Source organism: Rhododendron vialii, chromosome 5a (assembly GCF_030253575.1).
Source record: "Rhododendron vialii isolate Sample 1 chromosome 5a, ASM3025357v1".
NCBI lineage: Eukaryota > Viridiplantae > Streptophyta > Magnoliopsida > Ericales > Ericaceae > Rhododendron > Rhododendron vialii.
The window spans coordinates 36,067,410-36,095,037 of NC_080561.1; the positions used below are offsets into that span (position 1 = coordinate 36,067,410).

The window sequence follows — 27,628 nt, forward strand, 5'->3', positions numbered from 1 at the left end:
GAAAATCATGGTCATGGTTTGTTTTTTTGGGATCGAAGAACAGAGCTTTAGAGCAGGAACATTACATCTTGTGATTTTGTATCATTCTCGGTCTCCAAATGTTGGTATCTTTCTATTTGAACTACTAAACACAATCATATTTCTTGATGACGACACCGTTGTATTCCCAAATTCTTGCGTTATGAGAATTGAATAATATCATATGATTTTATGAATTTTTAGTACTGTCCGTCCCTGTCTAATTTGGAGAATCATTAAACTTTAAAAACTTAACATTGCAAACTGATACAGGGATTCTGGTGTATCAGTTTGATACTTGGGCAGTTCGGGGGAAGTCAGCGTAACTTACCCTTGAAACCAAATTAAAACAGAAAACCAGACCAACAAGAACAAGATCGTTGTTGCCGGTCATGATCTCTTCACCATCGGTTCTTCACGTTTTCTGAAGAGGATACGTCACATCCTGCATTGTTCACCGACGCTCGCTCCCAATTTTAAGCCCAAATTTTTTGTTTGATACATCAGAGTCGAGAGAAACACAGTCTAGATTACAAGCCATTTGGATTGTTGGCGGTTCGAAACCTGCAATTGCCAGGGTTGTGCCTCACAATGCTAGAGATCGAAACAAGCAAACGAAGCTCAAATGATTAACAAGCTTAAACTAGATGCCCAGTCTCGAGAAAGCAAACTCCAACAATCCACCAATTGCAGAACTAGCTTGATTACCAAAAGCAATTCTATGAATAGCACTATCAATGAGCCAACGCAATTAAGTGAAAGGTCATTCAACAATTTACTAGGAATTTTGTGCAATTTCCTAGTCAAGAGAAGAAGGATAGATAGCACTAAGAAACCCAAGGCAATTTGGCAGCGTCACGCATGGTAATGAAAATGAAGCTCAAGAATGCAAACCAGAAGCAATGCACAAACCATAAGATACCGAGAAGATATTCTTGAATAGCAAAACATTACTGTAAATATCCAACTCCCAAACTGCTTAAACGAAAATTTTGTCCAACTAGCCAGGAAAATTGTGACACCAAAACAGGCAAGGGAAAAACTTAACTTAGATGAGTCAACTATTTTTCCAGTAATTCCCTTTCCACCTAAACTCAAATTCAAGTCTCGAAAACTGGCAAATTGAAAACCAAACGGACAACAATTAAAGCTGGATGAAAAAAAAGATAAGATAGTGCCTATAAAGATCAACCCAAAGAAGCAATCTACTGGGAGACTCCCAACCACTTTGTAAAGTTCTCGAACTCGGTGTAATCACTGTCGGATATCATTGTCTGGTACCACGCCTTTCCAGCAGCCTTGATTGTGGTAGCCTCCTCCTGCCAGGATGAAATTGTCAAACTTGCAGTTCGTCCCAAAGAAAATGAATTGTTAAGAAAACATAATGCCAATTCAAGTTCTTCAACATCAAAATAACACAAAAACACTTTAACACGGATAATAACAGCACAAAAATAAGGCAATGTATATCCATCTGACAAATAGGTAAAGTAGAAACGCCACATATTCATGCAAGTAAAACATGAATTCATATTAAACATTGCAGAGCAAATTAGGGAAACAGTAAATGTACCTTTGAGATTTGTTTCCTCTTCTGATCAAGCTTCTCCTTCTTTGACTTCACTCGCTGAGCCTCAGCCAAAAGTGCCATCCTCCTCGCAGCCTTGGCATACGGGTTCAGCTTCAACATAGCATTCAAATTCTTCAGTGGGTTCTTCTTCATTGGAGCCCTCTTCACATCCTTCTTAATTGGCCTCACCACAGACTGCACCTCATCAGAATTAATTATCCTAGGCAAATCTGCGTTCACCATCTTCGCCCTTGGCAACAAGTACCCCCTCTTCTTCTCTGAAACCTTGTCCACAGATCCGTAAATCGAATCTAACTTCTCAAAAGCTGACTTAGTCCAGATAACAAACCGTCCAAGGTGTCCACCAGGTGCAAGCTTCAACAGATTAAGACGCTCAACGTTAACAATCTCAACACCAGGGATGTTCCTGAATGCCTTAACAAGCTTTGATCCCTCGGTCCCGTAGACAATAAGAGGGCCTTTCCTAGAAATGTAGCGACGGTTCCTCATTTTACCTGCCGGGCAAAGCAATAAGATTAGTAGTAACAAATAGATGAATTCAGTACCTTTGGAAGGTGAGATTTGGTGAGAATGGAAAGGAATCAATCAACAAAAATCATTTCTGCACAATTCTCATCAAATCATTACTCAAATCCATTTTTTCTGTTTTCTACCAAATCATACAGTCCAAAGGGGCTGCTACCTACATGATTTCGACAAAGGATAACGGACCAAAAATTGGTTCCTGAAAATGGAGACCTTAAGTAACGTAATTCTTCAGCAGGACCCTCTACTTGAGCTCTCAATTCACGCTCTAAGCTAGCTCTCTAAATCTTTGCTCGTGCAAAATAATTTAAATAGTTTAGGATGTTATTTAGTTACATGAATTTAACATAGAAAAATTGCCAAAAAAAAAAAGATTCACGCAAATTATGACACAAATCTCAGTTACATGTTGCTACTGCTACTGCTACCTTCACCATTTCTGACCAAATCAATCAAACCCTAATCCCTTTTCTCTTATACAGCATTAAAAACCCAAAAACAGCTCACGGATACCAAGACACAAAGCTCGGTCACATTTTAAATCTTATTATTCGCAATTTTACCTTTTCCAGGACGAATGGCCTGGCTATCCTTGGCCTTCTCCGCATCTGCATACGCCCCGACCTGCTTCAATGCCTTGATTGCCGTCTGCGTCTTCTCGATACCCTCGGCTGAATCCCCAACCACGAGCGGGATCTCTGGCACCTCTTCAATCCTGTGCCCCCTCGCCATCACCAAGCTTGGCACCGCTGAAGCCGCTATAGCACTCGCCACAGCATACCTTTTCAAATTAAAAGGGTTCATGAATATTAAGTCACAAATTTCACTACCCTAAAACCTTTTTTCTTTCCTAACTGAATCATTCAATCCCAATGGTTAGTTTAAAACAGGAAAATTGCTAAAACAAAAGATTCACGCAAATCAAGACACATCTCAGTTACACGATGCTATCTTCACCATTTCGGACCAAATCACTCAAAGTGTAATTAATCCCCTTTTTTTCTTTTCAAAGCTAAACATTCAATGCAAAGGGTTTTTACTTGTACATTATAACAACAGAAAATGCCCAAAAATAGCTCATGGATCATTTGTGCACATCTCCCACCAAAACACTACCCCATTCGCAATATACCTTTTTTTAAGGTTAACAAATCCCAGTTCCATACATGCAGCTCTCAGTTAAAAGATGCTGCTATCTTCCTTTTTCGAAAGTAACATGTGGCGAATCTTATTTTCCAAATCCTTTTTCTCAAACCCTCTTTCATCTTTATCCAAATCCTTGTTTGGGTAAAAATAAGGTTTATTAGCATTGGAGATGCCTTAACTAAATCAAGCTTTTAACCCAAATCTTTACCCAAATTCGTGTTTAAAAAGAAGTCAGGGCTGGTAATGCTCTCACACCTTTTTTCAAAATTAACATGATGTTACTATCATGGTTAACAAAGGAAAAAGGCCAAAAAATATCAATCTACACGAGACACCAATGCTTAGTAACATAGTTACCCTTTCTCACCAGATCTCACCAAACATGTTGAAAAAGGGAAAGGACTCAATCAACGAAAATCATTTTCCTACATTTCCTACCATTTCCCTACCAAATCATGCAATTCGAAGTGGTAAATTACCTACGTCAGCTAAACAGAGGAAAATAGCCAATAAAATGGTACAAAAAGACTGAGACACAAATTTCACTCAATAGTTACCTCTTGAGGTTGACGGGTACCCTCCTGTGCCACCTGCGCCAGGTCTTGGTCGGCGCGAACATGCGTCCTCCGCGGCACATGTTCCCGAACGCTCCCTGTCCGGCGCGGTGGGTCCCGCCACCGGGCACCCTGGGAATTCGCGACACGGCGCGGCCGGTTCCCCAGGACTCGGCGGAGGTCTGGTGGCCGGCCTTCTTGGAAACGGCGTAGGGCTGGCGGCTGTTCTTGGAGACTAGGGAGTGGACGTGGGTGACGATGTCGGGCCGGATCGGGGCCTTCATGACGGCGGGCAAGGCGAGGGTGTCCTTGTCGGTGGACATGTCGGAGTCGAAGGTCTGGACGGAGACGACGGGGCGGGCGGCGGCGTACGACATTTTTTCGGTGGGGTGGAGGAGAGAGAGGGGGTGGGGGAGGAGAGAGAACGGGGAGGGGAGGCTAGGGTTTTGTGGGGAGTGATGAGAGGAACTAGGGTTATGGGGAAAGAGGGTTATATATAGAGGTGGAAATGAGGGGTTATTACGAGTTTGCCATGGGGACTGTTTGGATTGGGCTTGTGATGAAGGATAAATGGACTAGAGTTTCTCAGTAGCCTAATGGGTAAGAAGTTACCATTGGGCTTTTGGCCCAACAAAACTTGCAATATATAAGCCCAATTCAGAAAGAAAAAAGCCCTAACCTTTATTTTGGGTTGTTGATAAGTGGAGTCGAGTTTAGCATGTTTAAATTGGTTTATTGAGATGATTAAAAAAAAATTTGGTTTATTGAGTTTTTAAAGAATTCATGCCCGACCTCAATAAAAATTTAACGAGACGGATTCGAGCCAAGTAGACCTAGGTTTGTGGCCGGAGCTTTTGCACATATTTTAATGATTGCCTTTTGCCATTGCCACGGGTGTCTGCTTGTTGAGGGGTTTGTTTTGGAGGATGGGTTTCGATTGGACTTATGAAAGATCATTTCTCCCTACCCTTGTGCGTGATAAGTTACAATTCGGGTTTTATCCATATGTCGTACTGCCGTAGTGTACTCGCAGTTGAAGTCCTAACATAGCATCCATATTCCAGTATTTTGTTTTAAGTTATAATTTCTCCAGGTTGCCCGTGAATTAGAACAGCAAATGAGTTTGATCGGGTCGAGCCAAAACATAACATGTTTAATTTTGTTTATTAAATTTGAACGGATCCAAGGGCGATACCAATAAAAATTTGATGATCTGAGCTGGTCTAAGTTTGTATCTTGATGAGGAATATGTTCAAGGAATCAAGGGCAAAAAAAATCAACGGCAAATTAAGGGGAAAATGCACATATGTACACCCGAACAAAGTAAATTTTATGAATAGTCTCTCAAACAAATATTATTTACAAGTTAATCTAGTTTGCAAGCCTAATCAAGTTCATTACATTTAAGCTTAGATTCGCCTCATTCATTATACGAGCCTAAAAATGTGGTTGGGGTTTAGCTTGTTTAGGAGGCGAATTAAACTTGAACGAGCTTGTACCAATCCGAGTCTCCAACAATTCTTGTAAGTTTGATCCATTTGCAACCCCGTGGCCGTAAATCTCTAGAAATTATACCAAAAAATCGTCACAGATTTCATAGCCAGCTCAATAACAACAACACTTCTTAAAAATATTTTGCTAAAGAGGTAATTTTCAGTGTAAACATCGACGAAGATGCTAAACAGCATACCTTAACTATGCTCATTATCTGAATTTTGGAGTTAGTTGCAGATTATAAATTTCAAATATCAAAGTTTAAGCTGCATCAAGAAAACAGGTTAGTTGCAGCATCTGCTCTTGGGGAAAAAATGTTCTAGCTCCTGGAAACCACAAGCTAAACAGCAAACCATGACCCTGTTCATAGTGAAACACGCAATCAATAGCAAACTACACCACCTTTGCAAGTACCAGCACCCGGTACTTGGCCTCTCTCTTACCACCAAAATAGTGTATTCACCAGTGTTTGAGATTTCATAGTACAATACCTCATACGAAAGCTGATGATGTCCAACTGATAAACTATCTGCACCTTGGACTGCAATCTAGGTTTCCAAAATACGAAAATGAGACCAAGTGATCCATTGTCCAACTTGAAATCAGAATGCAAACATTACACCATCTTAACGAGCCAAAAACGTTTGGTACCGTGAGTTTTTCCCTCAAAAGAGAAACATGTAGAGACTTCTCGAGCAAGGATGAGAACTTCAGTTTACAACTCGTAATCTGGTGTCCAAATTATACAGCTTAAGTTCAAAACAAGAACTCTGATTCTAGGATTCCATGCAGATACGAAATTTTTGAACGAGCATATTGATCCATAAGAATTGCACAGTGCACATGTAGTTAGAAACTTAGAACAAGCTCATCATCTTCCAGTGTGTCTACAACTCAAATAAACTACAAAGAGAACAGAAAACTCAAACATAAGCAAGGCCAACTCTCAAAACTCTCAATCTTCATCATCCGAGCTGCCCATGTCACTACTATAACCACTATTATCATCATCAATATCAAGCTGAGTGCTTTAGGTAATCCTTGAGCAGGAATCGGCCTAGGCAGTTGCTCCTCAACTCTACAAGGAACGGAGAGAGAATCCAATGGAGGCAATGGAACTAGGTCTCCAGGCTTCCATCCAGACAGGGGTATAATGGGTAAATCACTTGGCAATTCCACAGGCATCCCAGGTTTCCACCCAGATGGAACCACAATGTTTGGAGGAACAAGCCCCGGAATTGCAGAAAAATTCGCAAGCGGATCTGCCGGGGTGTATCTCAATCAATGGCTCGATTGTTTGCTCCTTGGTTTCCGCCGATTTAGGTAAACCGATGTCAAGATCGGCAAATGCATACAACTGAGAGGCGCGCATTTGTTTCTCCTGAGGAGAAGGCGGGAGGGCCCCGCGCAAAGGAGCCTGTCCAGCTCCGAATTTCAGCGGAGCAAATGTTGTGTAACTTATCCTTTGGGCATAAGACAAAATGTCTGGTAGATTCAACCGAGTAGAAATAGACATGGTCTGTCTGTGTTATCTTCTGATTTCGATCTTTTGGGGCGGCAATAATCGGAATAATCATCGATGAGGACATCGAGAACCCGTTCAGCTTCTTTGAGTTTGTTAGCAAAGGAAAGCATCGTGGTATCTTTAGACCGAATTTCGCGAGCGACTTTCTGATTAGAATCTTGAAGGTCCAGAATTTCTTGGAGTTTCGCAACGGCTTCAAAAAGCTGAGTTTGGAGGGATGTTGTCACGACCCCGACTCTAGGAACTTGTGTCGAGTCATCATGATCGGCCGATGAGTCCTAACGCTCATCCAGGCCTCTTTTTTTCTTTTCTTTTTTAAATCAATTTGGAGATAATAGCTTGAGAAAAATATAACTATTTTATTTCAAAAACACTTATTAAGTTTTATTACAAAACCCAAGTCTTCTGATAGAGAACATCTTTACAAAAGTACAGCATGCATGTCCCAGGGCAGCAGCAACTCCATCTCTATTATTCGTTATATGTGAAAAATATTAATTTTCATAAGCTGAATGCTCTTGTGAGATACAAATACAAAAGTTGCACGTTTTATACCATGGAAACAATTCATAACATCAATGCTTGCATAATCTGAAACAAATAATCTTATGATGTTCATCCAACAGCCTAATCTTTCTGTAGGGGAGCGACCCCTCTTGCTTTGTGAAATGATCAAGTCACTGGCCACTAGGACCCTATTCTTTCCGTCCGTATAACTCCCTTCTGTGTTATGGTATCTTTTTAAGCGTCCCCGAAACTCGGGACAATTGTCTGGATGCATCAATAGGTCATCTCCTTTGTCTGACCGCTTCCATTTTCTAGCTTAAATTTTAGAGCGACATCACCTTTGTCTGGCGTGCTTCTAATCTTTAACATGAAAAATTTGTCATTTTTTTTTCATGGCATATCTAAAAAAAATTGTAATCTTTTCTCAATATAAAATCATGCTACTTTTATAAAAGAAAATCATGTAATTAGAGTATAAGTATCTCACCTTAGAATTCTTTGTTATGTATACTCGTTAACCACCGGACGACGTAATGGTAGCTCGACAGTGATATATGACTTGGATAGGATTATTGCTAACTTTCTTTATTTCTTTTGTTAATACTAACCAACTGAACCTTTCTATTTTCTTTTTCCGTACAGTAGTCTAGTACTAGTGGTTGCCATTTTTTTGATCATGCACTAAAATAGGACTTGCTATTTATAGAGTTTTCTAATCTTTCTAAACTTGACACCTAATATTCCATGTGTCACTATAAGTGTGAGGTGTCATTCCCCTAAGTGAAAGTAAGCCAAGCTATAGAATGACTTGGATAAGCTACTTTAGGTGGCTATAGGCTAATGTGGCAGGTTCTATTTTTTTTCATTTTTTTTTAATTCCTAGTTGATAGTAGAAACTACCACACGTACTGAAGGAAAACATTTGTACTTCACCTCTTTTCGTTCTTTTTTTCTTTTTCTTTTGTTGTTCGTTCATTGCACGAAAACTGCTTTCAATTTTCGTTTCGAAAATAAAACTAAATAATTTAATATATCGATCCCAACATTCCCTTTATATTAAACCGAACTGTGTACGTATTTTGGGTCGGGGTGTTACATTCTCTCCACCTTAAAAAGTTTGGTCCTCCAAACTTGCATATACCACGAGAATAACTTGAATCTATTTGGTAAAGAAATAACTTAACTATGGTACCTGCTATGATGTTCTTGGTTTCTCTCATGTATCGCCAGGAAAAATTGCATAAGCTCTTCCTTGTCTTTGGCCTTGTCCTATATTTCTGGTCTTATTCTGCAAGTTTCCATTGTTTCCTTTTCGTTGATCCCCATTTCCAACCAACAAATTAAAGTTCTTTGGGCAATTCCTTCTGATATGGCCCAACTCACCGCACCCATAGCAACCAGTTGATCCTTTCAAACATATCCCCATATGTGCTTTTCCGCAATTCAGGCAGTTGGGACGATTCTCGGCCCTATTCTGATTTTGTCCTTGTCCTCCTGTATTTGGTCGCTTAGTCTGTCCATTGCTAGTATTGTGGTCCTCGTTCTTCCTTTTCTTAGGTTCTGACATATGGTCAGTTTTTGCACTTTCATCTTCTAGCATTAGAGACCGATCCAGTACTTCCGCATAAGTGGGTAATTTTAACGACTTAACAAGTTTGCGCAAGTCTGGGTTTAATCCTCCCTCGAATCTACGAGCTTTCATATTTTCGTCTGGAATCAGATGTGGAGCATAGTGTGCTAATGTTGTGAACTCAGCCTCGTATTGGGCTACAGTCATGCCTGGTTTTTGTGTAAGGTTTTGAAATTCCATACTTTTGCTATCTCTGATGGATGGGGGTATATACTTTTGGTTAAAGAGGTTATAAAATCGTTCCCATCCCATTTGTGATTCAACCCTCCTTACTAGCGTCCACCAACGCTGAGCTTCTCCTGTTAAGGTGTATGCTGCTAATGCCACTTTCTCTCTTCCTTCACATTGCATAACTTGGGCTATCTTTTCTATGGATTCCAACCATTCATTGGCTTTTACGGGATCTAGTCCACCGGGGAATGTTAATGGTTTTAACTTTTGGAAGTCTCTTACCCGGACCTCAGTTACCACTGGGGCTGGTAGGGGATTTTCTGGGGGAATCACGGGTGGATCATTCAAATTAATATGCTCTCCTTGTGGAGGTGGCTGATTTTGCAAAAGAGTAAGAATTCTTTCCACTTGATGTTCTAGTCTTTCAAACCGTTGGCTCGATTCCATTTAAAATTAAGCTGGAAAAAGAAATACAATCACGACATAAATAACAGTTTTTATTTATAAACATAAAACATCACACTTCATATTACAACGCTAATTTACATTGTTCTTTATTTATAAACATAAAACATCACATTTCATATTTACAATGCTAATTTACATTGTTCTTTATTTATAAACATCACACTTCATATTTACAACGCTAATTTACATTGTCCTTTTCTTTTCCTCCCCTCCCCCCCCCCCAATCTCCTAATCGCTTGGGATGTCTATTGGTACCGATGACGCACACCCCGAAGACAACGGTTTCGCACTGCAGGAACCCTCACGAGGAATATGGTGGCGAACTCGAATTGGAAGATTTTCCTTAGCTTTCTTTTCGAGTTCCTTCATTTTCTCTGGTTGCTCTCCAATCATTTTGAATGCCTTGAACCATACTAAACAATTGCTTTTAGCACGCTTCTTTAAGATAGACTTCTTTTGCTCTTTCGTGTAGTATCCAAAATATTCTTCTATTCTACTTATTTCTCCCGTTAATGCCTCATTGGCCCGGTATTGGACTCTTCAATCGTGAGAATCTTGATTTACGTGCTTGGCTTCATTTCCTTTAACTCGGAAGGGTCCCCATTCGTCAATAGTGATAGAGTCCGATGAGCTAAACATCCTGAAACAATCATTTTTATGGTAATTCAATTTTGTTAGTAGACTCCACTATTATCAAACCGTAGGATGTTTTGCCAGAGGGAAAGAAACACTATATTAATTGTTTTCTTTTACGTTGTCCGAATTTATTACTAATATGCTTTGTTGTTCTAATATTTGTCTTTACGTACTAGGTGGTACTGAATTCATTACAGAAAAAAAAAAAAACCAAGATCTTTTTATTTATATACATGTCTATATACAAACTACTTCTTCCCTGTACATTTTTACACTATTTACACATGCATTTTTTTTTCCTTCTAGTGGTACCCATTTTCTGTTGGCAACGGATTATCATTATTGGTGGGTCCTGGTTCTCCCCTATTAGCAGCCAGTCTCCCGTTTCCTTCATCTTCCGCATTTACCCGGTTCAATAGAACTTGGAAGCGTTCATTATCTTGCAAAAAATGTAACGCTTTCTGTCTTATGATAGTTTCGGTATCGAGACGATATTCTACAACACTTCTTTTTGCTTCTGTTGATAGTAAGGGTTGGTATTGCACTACTCTTCGTATTGCTCGGTAGGCGAGTATTTGGGCATCCCGAGCGGTGAGATGTTCGTACAGTTCGGGGTTCGCTGGGTAAACGGCAGGGCGTCCATTAACAGGTGGGTTGACTATGTATCCGCCCCAAATATCCATTGCGTGATGATTTGCCATTCCTACAATCAATATATTTTAGAATCTAAATAATTTTACCGTCTAAATCATGCTAGCTGCCCGGGGACTGATGAGCAAGAAAAATACATACTTCTCTTTCAAAATTTTAAGGCTGGTAAAACATTTTTTTTTTCCATTTCTTTTCCTTTTAAAGAAAATTCCCAGGTTGCTTTTTAAAAAAAAATATTTCTTTTTGTATAAACATTGCTCTGATAGATGTGAAAAGGGAGAGAATTTCTTTGGTGGAGGAAGGAGAGGAGTCCGGCGGACTTTGTGCTCCGGACTGAGTTCGGGGAGATAGAAAGGTGGGGAAGGAGCCTCGGAAGGCACTAAGCCAGTGAGACCTATTTGGTGAGACTTCGAACAGTCGGGATGCGAGTGAGGACATATGAAGGAGAAGACATTGGGCTCTAGACAGAGGCGGAAGTAGAGGAAGTAGGGTTGAGGAGGTGGTTGTGGCAGTTGACGGATTTGATTGCTGACTGGGGTGATGAGATTGTGGGAGTTGGGAGGAGAATTTAGGAGGGGTAGGATTTTGTAGAGAGGGTGAATTTGGATTTGGCAAGCCTAGCCTGGCTGGTGATTGTACCATTTGGTGTGGGACATTTTGTAGCATCTTGGACGACCACTGCCTTTCACAGAAACCTTAAACAACAAAGGAATGAGAATATACATCACTATAAATCACCAGATAACAAAATGTGGACACAGATAAATATTTCAAGCAAAGAATCATTAGTTGACATGTGGTGAAGGACAGAAATTCAAGGAGAATAGAGTACTACTTATTAGCGATTCTTGTGGGCCAAGTTCTACCATTGAAGCAAGCACTGCTTTTCAAACCAGAAAAAGAAACCAATGCTACGTTTCCTGGTGTGTAATGTTGGAACATAAGAGACAAAACAGTGTAAACAACTAGCAACTTTCCTGTAAGGAACAATGTTCCAGAACAGTGGCCGTACACATAAGTACATATACACCTATGACCTATGCATCATCCACAACACATACGCCACATCAAGCATGTTTAGATCATGAATCTAAGAGCAATCAGAAATGGAGATGGAAAAGCATTAAAACAGCACGAGGAAGGTTGGATGTAATTAATGGCCAAATTCAAAACAACACTTCCTCCACAATGCGCCATAGTGATTCTACGTTCATTAGACAAATCATCAAACTCATGTGGCACCACAACATACCAACAAATTTTATCCTCATTAATTTGCAGATAACAGAGACATCAAAACTAGCCAAAATGTGGATATATACTCGATCCAGATTGAGAAAAAGTATGATCATGAACTGCAACATGAAAAACCATATGCAAATTACAGAGGCCTTATTTGCCACTAATTAGTCTGTGCTAAAAAAGACTGTACACAACTGGAAGCTAAAAGCACCCCTCCCTAGCTTATTTAATTCATTTATGGGTTATAAGTTGTAAGGAGAAGTTGCAACAACCTGCAGGCGCAAACTCCCAACATGAAAAGAAACAAGCTGCAACAAATAGAGCAAGAAAGCAACATGCCTGAAGATACTAATTATAAGCATTATTCCGTGCTGAATCTACCAGAGCAATCAAATCACTTACAAAGAAAAGGGGAAAAACACAATTTCAGCCTTTACTGAGAACCAGCAGAGCCCCTAATGCCTACCAACTACTAGGGCAGGACAGGAAATAGTTCGCATCTAAAGAATCTTGCCATCTATTTCACTTCAGTATGATAATAGGTTGAGCAGTTACTCCTCAAAATATGGGCTTCCTAAAGTGGATCATTAAAATGACAAAACCTTGCATCCAATTTTAGAAGCTTCTCGAGTGGTCTTTTAATTATTTCATAGTATCCTCACGGGGTTCGTGCAAAGGATTTGTCGTGCTACTGCCCTTAAGCTGAATTCTGGGTAGTTTACGTGGGCCTTCAAATGGCTTGGGATCAGAGCAATGGCAGACCTAGAATAGTGCATAGTGGGGGCACACATGACTCGTAATGGTGTTTTTTTTTCCCGTTCGTATGGAAAAGGGTAGCAAATAATAACATTTGTATGTGAATATAAATAACTTCACCTTATGAAAACAGAAATGAATGGGTGCGGGGAGGGGGTGCAACATTATTAGTTTATGAAAAAAACTATTATATATCCGAATGGTCCAAATCTAGAAAATTTAGTGCCATTATATGCACGGGCCACTAATTTTATAAAGCATAATACAATTATAAAGGATACAAAGATAATGCTACAAAATTGAGTGGGGAACTGTGCCCCTACATAAGTTCACTGCTGGATTAGAGTCCTAATAATGACTCTACAGAGGCTATTCAACTAATCATGCAGCAAGTAACTTCTCATATCAGCTAAAATCTGATCATAAATGTGCAGGTTTTAATGGGGAAGAATGGGACAGCAAAATCCAATATTCCCTGGGAAAGCAACGGGTGTGTTGATCAGTAAGCTTGAGATTTAATCAACACAGCAGGAGCAATTTAAGTCCTCACCCACCAAGAATGGTTCAGCCCGTTTTAGCTTAGGGGACAACCGGATGGGGAACAACTAGAAGTGTTATGGTTTAGGTTTTTCTTTTCGACTTTGGCCCCTACCGGTACCAAAATGTGATGTGTGATAAAATTTCTACAAGTAGAGCAAAAGACAGGTCTGACCAATGTCCATAAATGTACAAGTAGAACTCCATGAGTGCCCCTATATGCATCAACAGTCTTCAAGCACACGCAATGCATGCATGTATACATCAACAGTATTCAAGCACATACACTGCAGGCATGTATAGTAACGGCCTGAGGGTATGCAGTTTTCAAATACCTATAACTTCCCTTCTATTATCTTAAACCATATCAAAAGGAGCATAGAATCGAGATGAAATCATGTAATAACCAAGACAGTAACAAAATCTACCAGAAACAGGGTACATCCATATATACGTGGGTAGGACGTATGGACCTCATAACACCACAATAAAACCATAAATGCAATAAACAAAGCATTTCAAAGAAAAACAATGCATACACTTTTCTTTATCCAAATTATTTCTTTGGGTAGCTAATCTTTTTAGGTGGATAGCCACCAAAGGCATGAAGAGAGAGAGAGAGAGAGAGAGAGAGAGAGAGAGAGAGAGAGAGAGAGAGAGAGAGAGAGAGAGAGAGAGAGAGATCAGGTAGTCTAAGAGCATCTCCAATACCACTGGGGATTTTGCCTAGCCACGCTACAACTACAACAAAAAGTACATTATTGACGTTAGCTACCCACTTTTTCATATAAGGACTCCAATGCAACTCTATTTTTTAGATATCGAAACCCTAACATTTTTCTAAGGAAAAAATGATTGTTGGAAACATGGTGGTACTGGTAGTATAGCGGTGATGTAAACACAAATATTGCATTTTGCAAAGCTCATAGTTAAAGCAAAACAATAATGAACATATTTCCCCAATCGTCATATTCCAAACAAATCACAATTTTTACAAGTGGTCATACCTCTACAACCTCATCGGCGTTAATAAATAGTACAATTTCTCCTCTAATGCTACAATCATGGCATGTTGTACGTGGTAATGGAGATATCATTTGGAATGAACCGGCCACAACATTTTGTCCAAATGAAACAGTAGGGCTCCATTTCTTTCTATGTAATATATACATCGGAAGATATTTTACATGTAAAATGGCAAAACAAACTTTCCATTCTTCATTTATGGTGTTTGATCGATTGATAGTTGCAAAATATTTTTCCACTACACACAATTCACCGATTCTGACTCAACCCTATTAGAGAACTCATGTTTTTCAAACTTCTAAATGAAATGTTGATAACATTTCTACGTCCATATTTTAAGCATGCACATTGAATCTTGAGGAAGAATAAAAAGGAGTGAAACGTGATTGAAGGGTTTGGTTCTTAGAGGGATCGAGATTGCCGCGGTTGGTTCAATGAGGAATAGAGATAGTATATGGAAAACGATTTAAGGAGGTTTTACCGGTAACACATTTACAGATGTCCCAAGGCTTTTATTCGGAGGCCCAAGAAGCCTCGAGGCTTTTTCTCTTGTTTCTTCTGATCACGTTGATAGAGCACGTTGATAAGAACACTAACCCAGAAAATATATCAAAAAATTGCTCTGAAAAAGGGAGGTCAACGGTACAGATAGCTCGAAATTATTTCGAAAAAGGTAAATCAATGATACCCAAAAAACTATAGCCCGAAAAATATATTTCCGCTGTTGATTTACCTTTTTGAAATAATTTCGAGTTATCTGTACCATTAGTTTATTTTTTTTAAATGACGGCCCATACGTGTGTCATTGATTTGGAATGAAACACTAGTTAACTGTCATGATTAGTATTTTTATCGGTAGGTCTGTTAGAAATATTTTTCTTCTTATTGAGCTGCATACTAGTTTCAAATACTCACCAATCCCCAAACGACAAAATCACAAGCAACTATCTGGCTAGAGAAGGATACTTCTAACCCGTTTCGTTAAAAATTTTATGTTTTGAATACTTATTTTTCGCTTTACGAGACATGTTATTCTCCCACAATAAATCATCTTTAATTCAAAAAATAAGAAATGAATACAAGAACGGCAATATCGGCAAAGCATAATACAAGCACGGCAAAGGAAGTGTATCCCAAAGGCAGACATAAGCCTAAACTGGATTCTTCTTGGGTCGATGCCCGAGCAGGGAACGGGGATGGGACAATTTGATAATTACACGCAAAAAGAGAGGACATATATTTAGCAGCCCAAACTTCGTAGTTTATGTTCAACAACAAACATTGATCACCATAAGAGGCTCATGATCCTGATTTCTAGTCTCTTTTTTCATCATAGAAAAAAAACATCCTGATTTCCAGTCAAGCGAATGACACCAAGCTGAGCAACAGAAACTGCGATTTTCTCGCCAGAGTTCGTGATTAAAATTTCACGGATCCAAACAAGCACCGAAAAGTCATACTCTCAAGCGTTTTCATTTCTTAGTATTCAACAACAAAAATTAAGCCGCCCAAAAGGTGGTTCTCACTTCAACTTTAAAAAAAAAGAAGAAGAAGCCCCTTGCAAGGTCAGTATGGTATGAACAAAATTCTTAGACTACAAATTCTCAAAGCTACATTGCCTTGGAAAATTACACTGCACAAAATTGAGAGTGACGCTATTCTACTGGCAAATATAATATGGCCATAACAGCTCCTACAAGAAATAGAAGCACTATGCTCAAGCACCCAGATCACTAGAATACATATACACGTTTCTGTTCGGCCTCGGGAGGTTGAGATAACTGAAAGGCTTGAGACTTGGGGAATGTTTTCCTTTCATCTAACAAATTCTCGGCACCTGTAGTATCCTTGAACTGGTAGATCAGATCATGCCGCTTCAGAACTGTCAGATCTCATCTGTTATGCTGATGAAGAAAACATAGATACCAGTTAGATGTCAAGATAATGACCATAAGATGGCGATCTTTCCACTTTCTTCTCCTTACTTAATTTAAAGAGTATTGGATATAAAAAATTTGAGAATACATACTACAGGGGAACTTATGAGTCCTGCTCGATACTTGGACATGACGATGGCTCATCGATCAGAAACTGCAACATTTCCTGCAGCAATTCCTACAGTTTTGGCGTCGACATCGGAGGAAGACAAGACCTCTTTCTGCACCAGCCAATGAAATAATCTCCAGGTTAAAACTACATAACATAGCACTAAAAATCTCCTAATATGAAAAGTCTTAACCAATGTGCATCATCTGTAATGGTGCCTAGAATCCAGTTGCTATGACTCCTTGAATTTAAGGTATAGAGCTGCTGTTTCTTGACATAAAAATTAACGTGGTTAAATCAGATTATTCCCTATCCTATAAACATCACATGTGCCTTATCTTAGAAACTGGTTAATGTAGAAGCAACCGTAGTTATTCGTGTCTTACGTATTGGCAGCAGGGGTTGATCTACAGTTTCCCCAGGTGATAAACACCCAATAATGTAGATTCTTGGTGCTTAAGTCCTCTAGTATGTTGTGTTTATACATATATGCTGTCATTTTTATGCGATATTGCACGTAAGGTGTGTTTTTAGTATTTTCAGATAAATTGTGTGAATAAGGCGTGTTTGAACGCCAAGGAATGCTCCAGGTGCACCAAGTGCTCAAGGCCACGTGGTACTCCGCCACCGAGTCCCAAAAGTCATGAAAAGATGGTTTGGAGGTTGCTCGGGTCACCCAAGGGTCAAAGGAATTGAAGCAGATGTGAGGATTTTTCCAAAGCAACTGATCTTCCGACCAACTGAGGGTAGAATCGTCATATCTTTTGATGTACAAATTATCTTGGATCCAAACCACTTGGGTTAGAAAGTAGACTCAACGAGCTTTCCAACGGTCCAAAGAACACCCAAATCCGAGTTCGGGAGTGTCCGGAGCAAGCCCGTGAAGTTGCCCAAAAATCTGTCAAGCAAGACCTGTACCGGTACTGAGGAAATGCCAGTACCAATACAGCCAGTCCAAAGGCTGTCCAAATCGGCCAAAAACACCTGTACCGGTACAAGGAAAATGCCAATACCAGTACAACCTAGAAAAAACTGCAGAATTTTGTAACTTTTTCAACCTTCCATTTATGGAAGTTTCCACTTATGGAATGTTTTTGGGATATTTTGGGGGACTTTTTGGTCCTTTGCAACTTAACTTTAAAGCCATATAAATAGGCTTGTATGCCTTTTATGAAAGAGATGGCCATATAGTTAGCTTTAGGCCTAAGTTCGTATCTAGATCTTTATGCTTTTAGTCTTTTCTTCTTGCTTAAGAAACTCCATAGCTCTCAAGCTTTTCGAGTGTTATTTCCTCAAGAACTCAAGTAAGTTTAGTTCGTTAGTTGTTTTCTCGTTTGTTAAAGTTGCTTGTGCATACTAGATCCTCCTATAAATCAAGTTTATTTCAGTTTTTATCGGTTAAATCTCATGTCTCGTTTTTCTACTATGTTTTGTTCTTTAAGCATGATTGAGTAGTCTTTTGGCTAAGTCTTGGGCTAATCTATCCCAATGATTTAGGTTGTTGTTTGTTCTCGAACACTTGGGCTTAAAGAATGATTTTTGGATTAGAACTAATCTTGCAAGTTTCTGTCTAAACTAGGATTGTGAACTTCTTTGAAGCCGTGTCGACAAGTGGTCTTGGCTCACGGCATGCTTGGAACTCTATCATCCTACGAATTCGATTAATTAGTTCAAGTAATTTAGTTTGATTCCGGTAGAATCATATCATTTGATTAAACGTAGTTTTCAAAGCTAAATCTTCCGAGTGTGACCGTGCGGTCGCGACTCTCACTTGAGTTATATTCAAGAATTGTTAATGGCCTAAGTCACGGGATGGACGATCCCTAGACTTGCCTCTTTTAGTTCATTAAACTCATTTCTAGTCTTTTCGAGATAAATCTCTACTGTTCAAAGCAAAACCGACAGTTGGCCGTCTAAACGCCGCAAACCTATTACATAAAACTTACTTGTGATCAAGCTATTCGAAGCTCTATGTGGGTACGATCCCGGTCTTACAGGATATTATGTTGACAACGACCTAGCCCTATGCTTGGGGTATTCAACAGGTTAGGTTGTGGCGAAGCATCAAGTACCATACGGCATACACACACAGGTAATACGAGAGGGAGAACACAACTTCTTAGTTTTGCTCACTGTTCCCTCAGTAAAAATGTTAAATCGACTGTTTACTTATCTATCTTATATACATATGCTAAAGCAGTACCTATATACATATTGGATCAAAAGTTGTCAGCCTAGATTCACGTATGCTAATGAGTGGAGTATTTCAGAGTGCAGAGGAAGAGCTAGTTAGCTACACTAAAAAAAACATGGTTTTCTAGATGCATGTGGTGAAATGAATGGCTTAAAACCGATGAATTGTTTGACATGGGATGGGACAAAGTCCAGTGACATATGCACTCATTAAGTTTTCAGGAAACGATATTCCAGAGAAGGAATTATGGGAGAATGTCATAGTATCTGACCATCTTCACCTAAACTAAAGGCATGCGACGCATTTAAGCATGTACCAATCCAACTAACATTTCTTTGACTGCGAAAGTGAAAGCCATGAAACAACAATATATCTGTACCAAAATGTGATTGAGCAATCTTGAACTCTCTAGTTAGAATGTTGGATATAGCCGTGAATTCGAACCATTTTTATAGCTTTAAGCCTTTGAGTAGACAAGGAATAGGTACCAAATGCATTCCTTCAATAAGGTTCTAACTTTGACATCTATGGTAAAACCAGAGGACAAACCAGGCATGGAACAGCTATCAACTATAAGTGGAAAGTATGAATTGAATATTAACACTGTTGTTATCACAATGCTCCTACAGCTGCAATTCCTAAATCCGTTCACAGAAACCCATGTTCTTAGCAGGATTCACGTTTTTTCTCCCTTTTCCTGTCTCCCAAGCAACAGAGCAGAAGATAGTAACTACGAGGTCAATGCGAATGCCTGCCAATGAATATTGCAATGCGTGTAGAAGTTAATGATGTATACATGCGGAAAACAAGGATAGTACCTTCATACCCGATCTTAGTGCCTTCAAATTATATTTGAGGGATTTTAACCTTGATGTTCGCTGTGAAAACATGTATTCAACTACAGTAACCCAAAATGCATATTGAGTGCATATTCACAGCAAACTAAAGCTTTTAGAGGAAATGAACAAGTTTATCAATGTAATTTGTATTGCAACTCAATCAAGTCCAGGAAAAATCCAGCATTGTAGACAGAACAGGACGTGTTTCATCACAGATGTGTCAAATGAAGCAGCAAAGTATTAAGAGGGGGAAACTTACAAATGGCTCAAAATCAGGACTTGACAAGTTGATGGTGAGGTTTCTCATCAGCAACAAAACCTAAATGGCCAGGGAACCCAAAAAAGCTATCAAAGATGCGCACTTGCCAATAAATATCCTTATAATAGATGATAGAAAACTTGTACACTATACCTTAACAGGCCTACAAAAGAATACTCAACTAAGCAGATACATGAAAAGTTATGCACAGACAATAAGTTTAGGATTTCATGTTGTCCGGCTATTCCGTGCAAATGCAAGAAACATGCTCCAAATCCCATTAAAGGCTCCACATCATTCACCATGTAAATTTAGATATCATTTACCAATCACTGTAGAACAGACACAAACAACTCCTGAGGGATCTGTATTTTCTTCTTGTTCCACGTTTTGTCTTTTTATGGCTCAAAGATAAAAGGTTTTTAAGGGATCCCATTTTATTTCAAGCAATCATTCTGGAAACACTGTTTCACAGAAGCTGTCTCTATTACCCAACAATCTTGCTGAAGCTAAAATATATTTTTCCTCATTTGGCAAGGGGGAGATCATCACAATACCCCAAACTGCACTTTGCCATTTCATGAAACACCATGGGTCATCATCTGCCTAAAATACAAACTAGAAACTGGAAAATTTTAAATTAACTCACAGTTTCGAAGTTTATAGGATCCATCTCCTTGAGCTTCTGCACATGACCATTAGTGCCTGGATCAAAGACACTTCCAATGAAGTTATAGACTTCAGCGAAATCAGGTATGCCTGCAAGCAAATTCTTGGTTTGATAAGTACAAGTATATGTGAGGATACCAAATGAGCATTCTAGTCTTGAATATCACGTAGTTCAATCAAAAAGTAGTCTGTCAGACCCTTTGCTTCAACAATTCGGAACAGATATGAGCATGCCTGACAGAGACTTCGGAATACGTCAATATCATCAAAATATAATAATTAAGACTTACATCTGAACGTGCTTACATTCAAGTCCATGTGAGGTAGTACGGTGAGGTAAACTTCACAAATGAGCAGTATCACAGAATCACAACTTTCCAAGGCTTATGTCAGATCTCATCCTTTAAAATTAGGTAGACAGGTAAGGGGAGAACTGTGGAGCTTATAGAAGACTGTTCCCATGATTACAAATATGACCTTATGAGAGACATGTACAAGACCAGCATTTATCATGCCAGCAAATGTTTAACAGCCTTTATATGACATGTTTCGGCTGAAATATTGAGGATTGCGTAGTTTACCAACTAAAATCCAAGAGGATTTTAGACATTGAGAACTAAAAATCTCAAGGACAATCCAAAATCAAAAGCTTTTAATTATATATGCTGAACCACAGCAATGCAATAGGAGAGTAGCATAAAACATAAGTGTGTACTACATACTAAAATGCAAAGCAGATAGACGACATATATACCACATGTACTCGTCTAAATCCCATAAGAACCCTTGTCTGACGCTTGACTAGAATAACGGTACAGATCCATGTTTGACGTCTTTAGTTTAACATTCACCTAGCAAGCAGATTTTGTAATGCGTTTGCACCATGTACACTTAGAACTCCTATAATATGCATTTAACGCATTCAGCAGCTTGTAAACACCGTTATCCTTGCAAAAATTAATAAAGAACAAGAATATTGGTGCGCATCATTGTGTCCTTGAGATGGAAATTCGATGGAGCACAATTAGACACAAGCCCACATTAAACACCTATACCCAAGTCCATGTAACATAGGAAAACATTGTGAATACAGAAACCTGTGCCACTTGAGCATAGCGCTGTAAGGCTTACACTTGACAAAGACCGTCTAACTAAAACAACAATCGAAATGGCAAGGTTGATGCAGCCAGGAAGATTACCATGATGCAAAGAACTTTGTTTCCCTTGCTTTTCTAACTCAGAAGTAGGTAGCGTTCCACCTGAGCTTCCACCGCCATCAATCCTGCTGTTACTAAACCTTGCTACCCCCTTCGATCCAGTATCAGCTGAATCAGAGTAATATTGTAGGTATAACAAGAGTGAGAAAATCCCTTAACGAATGATTAGTAAATATATCCACAAACACTTGAGAAACAATACAACTAAAGTAATAAGCATGCCTTCAACTCCAAGGGCGTATTCATCTTGGGATGCCATAGATCCACCCGATAGAGTGTTTAGCAAGTGAGTGTCATCCCATGGAGAATATCCAGGTGCAAGGGGATTCAAGGAAGAAGGATAAGCCATGGAAGCATTCCCAAGTGATAAAACTGCCAATATCAAGAGAAATAGCATGTCAGGATGATCAATATTCCAATGAAATCTTCCGCCAATGCATTTATACTTACCATTTTTGGGGGCCTTTTGTGGGTAAGGATGAGCAGCTTTGCGCTTAGGGCGAGGTGGTGGCACATGTGCTATTGTACCATTTTTTTGGACCTTCAAAAAGTATTTCTGGGCATGACTTCGGATCTGCAAATGAAGTAATTTAGCAAAGAAATCTAAGAGCGTGTGCTAATAAATTTCGCAAAATGAACATTGTTCAGAACTATAAGTAAGAACAAAAGGATACGGTGAAGACCAAAAAAATTGACTACAGAGACAGTGATGAACATCTCTATTCTCTATGGACGTCAAAGATCTTGGTGCTTGACAGTTCTGCAAATCAAAGGCACTGAGAGCAGTTTCAAAATCTTTGGTCATGCTGATTCTTGGTGGAAACTATTGTAGTTTATTGACTACAAGTCTCATGTGATGCTAGGCTACCCACAGGGCATCAAGCAATGCTGGGCTACTGGCAAGTATACACCTTAACTGCAACAAGGCAACATTAAGGGATAGAACTTTATGGTACAAAAAAGAACTAAACTAAAGGTTATTGATCGAATGATTAAAGCACTAGATGTGCAAGTCCTACGTAATTGATAGTTTTCAAGGTCTAATTCGTATGCCCTAGGCTACAAGAATACCATACAGCTACAGTAGTGCTCCTTGTTAAAAACAAATGAACAAACTAACAACCAAAAACTGGCGAATGCTGACGTGATAAATGCCAACTTTCTAAGAACCTGATGAAAGTATTTAAAATAACAGTAAACTGAGACAATCACGTCGATATGCTGAAACTGACCACTTACAAAAATGATTGACTAAAAGAGGATGCCAAATAGACTCTCTCTTGTGTTGAGTTTATCCATCACCCACCCCACGCAAGAAAACCATAAAATAGGATAAAAAAGGAGATCCCAAAGCATATCTAAGAATAATCGTAATTGATAGTATTATGATAGTTTAGATCCACACATCTTTACAGTTCGTGGATAATCCACAAATAAATGCAAAAACTAAACTTTATACCAAAGATAAGTTACGGACATCATAACATGGGGCATAAGCACCTGAATGACTGTCTTTGAACCAACAAAATCTTCAATTTTCTTCCAGTCACGGTCAAACCTGAATAGTGCAGAGGAGATGCAAAAGAACCATATAAGAACACACTTCTCTATATATTTAAACTTTCCAATCACCCAACAAAACAAATGCACATAGTTCATGTTTCTTTCAAGTTCGTGGAAGTATAATCACCAATAATTCAATGCAATGTTAATGTAAGAGCAATTGCCAATAGTAAACGCAGCAATATATACAGTCCCAAATCCCAATAACACAATCAACCAAAAGTAATACCCCAGTCCAAACGATAGCAAGTAGTGCCATTCAACTATCCTAACTCAATACCGTGAACCATCAAAATGCAGCAATTTATTGAATCACCCACGACCTAATAATTTTTTTTTTTTTTTTTTGGTAAGTAAAAAATTTTATAACACCAAAAACCGCAAGAAGCTACAAAACCTCATAGGGGCATACCCCTAGCAAACCTATACAGTAGTTTCAAAAAACGAAAAAATACAGATTCCTATCTACACGTATTGATCCCAAAAATTCTAGAATCTAGAAGCCAATCATCACACAACCCCCTATTTTGGGCTGTAAACTTCACAGTAGTCCAAGAACTTAACCTGGCTCGAATGGCATCAAAAATGGCACGAACAACCTCAGGGATACCTTTGGAACTACCTTGAAAGATCCTGGAATTCCGTTCACCCCAAAGAAAATAAACTGAAGCAGCCAAAGACAGCTTATAAATGTAATTCCGGAAACCCTTACCCGCACGATTCTGCCCAGCCCATTCAAGCTCTTGAGATAGAGGCACAACAGCCTTACAAATGCCATTACGTATCATAATTTGCCCCCAAGTAGCAGCAGAGAAGTCACACTCAAAAAATAAATGATTATGAGACTCCATACCATTCAAACACAACACACACTGGGAACTCGCAGTTACACCCCAACTGACCAATCTGTCCCTAGTGGATAGCCTGCCCAGGATAGCAAGCCACTCAATAAAGCTCCACCGTGGCACACCTTGACTAAACCATACCAAGGGATGCCAAGGTTGGATAGGAGACCGATGTCTACATGCCTCCCAAGCAGATTTTACAGAGAAAAAACCATCAGCAGTTAAGGTCCAGGCAACCTTATCACACTCAGAGACGGTAGGCAAAAAGGTATCAGGAGTATTCCGTATAATGTTCAACACAGCTCTGTTCCTTTGCCTTGGCCAGTTCCATCCACCTTGACCAACAATAGAAGACACCTTAGCACGTAAGGCAAGACCTCTATTTGTCACCACAGCCTCCCCAAACCTCTGATATAAGGCACCTAAAGGATGCCAATTGTCTGTCCAAAGGAATGTATCCTAATAATTTTGTTACTTGGCTATGAGATATCCACACTTAATGGACCACCTCTACCAAAATTATGCAAAGTTGCTGATTGATTGTCTAGTTTAATGTACTTCTCACCTAGTTGTTATTGCAATTTGCAAAGAATAATAAAGAAAAAGAAAACCACCCTATTTTAAGTCCTCAAAAGTCAAACCATATACCCTGCAATAACTAAAAATCCCCCTCAAGGTATAGATAACCAGAAAACTAAGCTAAGTTCAGAGAACAAAAAATCACCCAAATCAACTGTAAGAAATTTTTAACGGACAACAAACACAACAGGTACAAAGTTCGAAATTCGCAAAGAACAAATGAGTGGAAATTGAATGCTAAAAGAAGGCAGTGAACAGAAAACTGATCCATACATATACCTCAGGGTATAGAAGCGTCACTACTCATACTAATTTCAGTAAAAATCTTTTTTTTGCGTAAATAATTTCAGTAAAAATCTACCCCTACTTGTAGCTTAATTTTATTTCACATGAAGCCTTCCAACGTCAAAATTGAGAAAATTCAATCTTTTTTATAACTTGGGTGTCGGGACCAGCTTACGCACACCTCGTCATTCTGACAGACTGATCTTTATCGTGGACTCAGATTCTTTTTGGGTATGAACTTATCCCGGGACAATCCCACCATCCACTACCGGACTCAACTAAAGTCGAGGCAAAGCCCATCTGGATTGGGCCCAAAAGAATAGATAATAGCTAGCGGTTTCAAACAGACCACAGGAGGGAGCAAATACTTATAGGATAAATTTGAGTTGAGAGAAGGTAGTCTTCTACAATTTGCAACTTTGGGTTGGTGCTGTGCACCTCCAAGCCGTTAGATTGTGCACAACACCATCCCCCAATTCTAGAATTTGTATAGAAATTTATGTCTTTCTTAATTTGATTATACTGTAGCTTAGCAAAAAAAATGATTATACTGTAATAAATTTGAGCAAAACCAAATTATATAAAGATTTGATTCAAAAACTGAAAGGGTTTTTATGGGGTTTTTTTTTTTAAGGGGCTTAAATATTGGTTTCTGAGTAAAGCTATTACGCATATAAAATCGGGCAGAAGGAGAGAGCAATGATGTTCACCCTCGGCGACGGTATGCTCGTTCCGTATCTCAATTTGCCAATTTAAACCTTTCAATATTTAACCTTTCAGTTTTTCCAGATTCATTTTCCAGGAGAACCTGACAAAATTCAGCTCAATTGAGTATCGATAAGTCTTCATCTATGAGTTTATTCATTTCACTACAATTCTTGACTGAAAATTTGAACTTTCAGATCCAACGCTTTGCCGATACCCAATGAAGTTGAATATTTTGCAGAGTCTCCTGACAAATGAATTTGGACAAATGAACGGTTTTGATAATCTTGATGAAACACGGAATGAGCATGCCTTCGCGGGTGAACAAAAATTCTAGCAGAAGGAAGGGGTTGGAGAAATGGGTTTGATTCAAATCCTACATAGATTTGATTCAAAAACATAAATGGGTTTTAACGAGTTTTTTTAGGGCTTAATTCTTGGTTTCTAAGTAAAGCTATTGTATACATATGAGAGAGAGAGAGAGAGATGAACTAGTACAGTTGAAGAGCTTCAAGGAACTTGTCGTGTTCTTCATCGGTCCAGCTCTCTCTGGACTTGGTAATAGTGTAAGGCTTCCTCACCTTCTTTCCATCGGTACTTGGAGCAGAGTTGTTCGCCGCCATTGATAACGACGATTGGGAGATCGAAGAAGAGCTTGAATTCATGGGTGGTGGCGATCGAGATGAATAAAGAAGCTATAAGTCAGATAAAGTAAGCCAAAATATCGGCTGTTCATCGATAGACGAAGCTCTCTCAGAGTCTTCTGGTGGTGACCGCATAGACTACCACGCACTCTTACAGTACTGTACTACTTTCTAGAGAGAGAAGGAGAGAGAGATGTGGCCTTAAACTCGCGCGGGCGGGTTTGGCTTGTGTTTCCGTGTGATGAGACAAGAGTGATCCGAGGCCGTTCGATTAATCGCCTAACTCTAAAATATAAGCTCGAATGTGCCGATTTAATCGTACCAGTTGTTTTCTTTCTTTTTTTCCCTTTTCTGCAACGTGGACTCTCACTCAAAGGGGTGTTTCCGGTGGGCAATCATTTTTTTTCCACGGCGGTAGACAATAACTTAAGGTTCACTTATTGTTGTTGAAAAATATCAAATTGTTTCCGCTAATCATAAGTTGTTCAAGTCGTGCTAACGACGTTCTCTCGAATTTGATCCTCCTATGAAGCCCAACTTTGGTCCACTAGTCTTTAGAGGGGCGATAGTTATTATAGTTCTTTTGTCCCTTTTGAGTTTTGAGTCTTTATAATCACGCCCAATGGAGCGTTGTTATGCTCAATCACCTCCTCCTTCGGTCTTTTTTTTATAGTCAAGAAGGACTTGGAGAAAAATTAGAACTTAATTTTTGAAATTTGCCTTCTCTTTCTCTAGAAACAAAATGATGGAATAAATTTTTTAAAACTTTTCTCTTTCTTTTCATTTCTTTCCCTAAGTTTCAAACACACCCTTATTGATCTTCTTTTCCAAACTTTTATAGTAAAGACTAAAGACTCATTTAATTATTAGTGGAAAACCTAAATAAAAAATATGATGAAAAAATACAAAGCGCTTCAAAAAAAAAACACAAATGAACTAAAAAATAAAGACATTTGCACTGTTATTTTGCAAGTCTTATGACAGTGCAAATGTTATATATATATATATTTTTTTATCTCTTTTGTAATTTTATTTATATCGTATAAGTATAAAAATATAAATCAAAATTAGTAAAAAAATTCATATAAGACAATGAAAATTTTCCATAAAGACGGCCATTCCTTAATCGAGACGAACATTGTGATATAAAGCTTATTCCAATCTAGTACTCTTTTCATTTGCATTTGTTAATCCATTTTGGGATTTCTAACTTTTTTTAGTAAACATCATGATTACTTTGTACAATTGTTTTTCTTTTCAAATTTACCCTTCAATCAATTACTCATTAACTTTCAAATATAGACAA

At 38.9% G+C, this 27,628-nt stretch overlaps 2 protein-coding genes and 1 pseudogene across 6 annotated transcripts; all 3 read right to left on the minus strand.

Moving 5' to 3' along the window:
* Window positions 1-937: 937 nt before the first annotated feature.
* Window positions 938-4,299, minus strand: LOC131326656 (large ribosomal subunit protein uL4-like). Its single transcript, XM_058359507.1, has 4 exons — window positions 3,838-4,299; window positions 2,698-2,915; window positions 1,592-2,103; window positions 938-1,337 (listed from the first exon to the last, which is right to left on the minus strand). The coding sequence occupies exons 1-4, from the start codon at window positions 4,209-4,211 to the stop codon at window positions 1,224-1,226; spliced, it is 1,218 nt and encodes a 405-aa protein (XP_058215490.1). The 5' UTR covers window positions 4,212-4,299; the 3' UTR covers window positions 938-1,223.
* A 1,183-nt stretch (window positions 4,300-5,482) lies between these two features.
* Window positions 5,483-12,463, minus strand: LOC131326659 (mediator of RNA polymerase II transcription subunit 4-like; annotated as a pseudogene).
* Window positions 12,464-15,931: 3,468 nt separating this feature from the next.
* Window positions 15,932-26,579, minus strand: LOC131326658 (protein REVEILLE 8-like). Of its 5 annotated transcripts, none has more exons than XM_058359511.1 (9): window positions 26,177-26,579; window positions 23,202-23,259; window positions 22,152-22,275; window positions 21,924-22,073; window positions 21,684-21,809; window positions 20,465-20,574; window positions 19,816-19,875; window positions 16,507-16,635; window positions 15,932-16,381 (listed from the first exon to the last, which is right to left on the minus strand). In XM_058359511.1, exons 1-8 carry the CDS (start codon window positions 26,341-26,343, stop codon window positions 16,555-16,557), a joined length of 876 nt encoding a protein of 291 aa, XP_058215494.1. In that variant the 5' UTR covers window positions 26,344-26,579; the 3' UTR covers window positions 15,932-16,381; window positions 16,507-16,554. The 5 variants fall into 5 exon arrangements, with proteins under 5 accessions (XP_058215494.1, XP_058215493.1, XP_058215492.1 ...); XM_058359510.1 differs by having other exon boundaries at window positions 15,932-16,373; window positions 16,518-16,635; window positions 26,177-26,558; XM_058359509.1 differs by having other exon boundaries at window positions 15,932-16,373; window positions 26,177-26,557.
* Window positions 26,580-27,628: the final 1,049 nt, after the last annotated feature.

Excerpts from the sequence above, each read along its gene's own strand:
- LOC131326656 (XM_058359507.1), bottom strand. The coding sequence starts at position 4,211 with ATGTCGTACGCCGCCGCCCGCCCCGTCGTCTCCGTCCAGACCTTCGAC. Across the intron at positions 2,916-3,837 it reads GTACCCGTCAACCTCAAGAG|GTATGCTGTGGCGAGTGCTA; the intron begins GTAACTATTGAG and ends TAATTTGAAAAG. Across the intron at positions 1,338-1,591 it reads AGAGGAAACAAATCTCAAAG|GAGGAGGCTACCACAATCAA; the intron begins GTACATTTACTG and ends TCATCCTGGCAG.
- LOC131326658 (XM_058359508.1), bottom strand. The coding sequence starts at position 26,343 with ATGAATTCAAGCTCTTCTTCGATCTCCCAATCGTCGTTATCAATGGCG. Across the intron at positions 23,260-26,176 it reads TTCCTTGAAGCTCTTCAACT|GTTTGACCGTGACTGGAAGA; the intron begins GTACTAGTTCAT and ends TGCACTATTCAG. Across the intron at positions 19,596-19,815 it reads GTCCTGATTTTGAGCCATTT|CGAACATCAAGGTTAAAATC; the intron begins GTAAGTTTCCCC and ends ATGTTTTCACAG.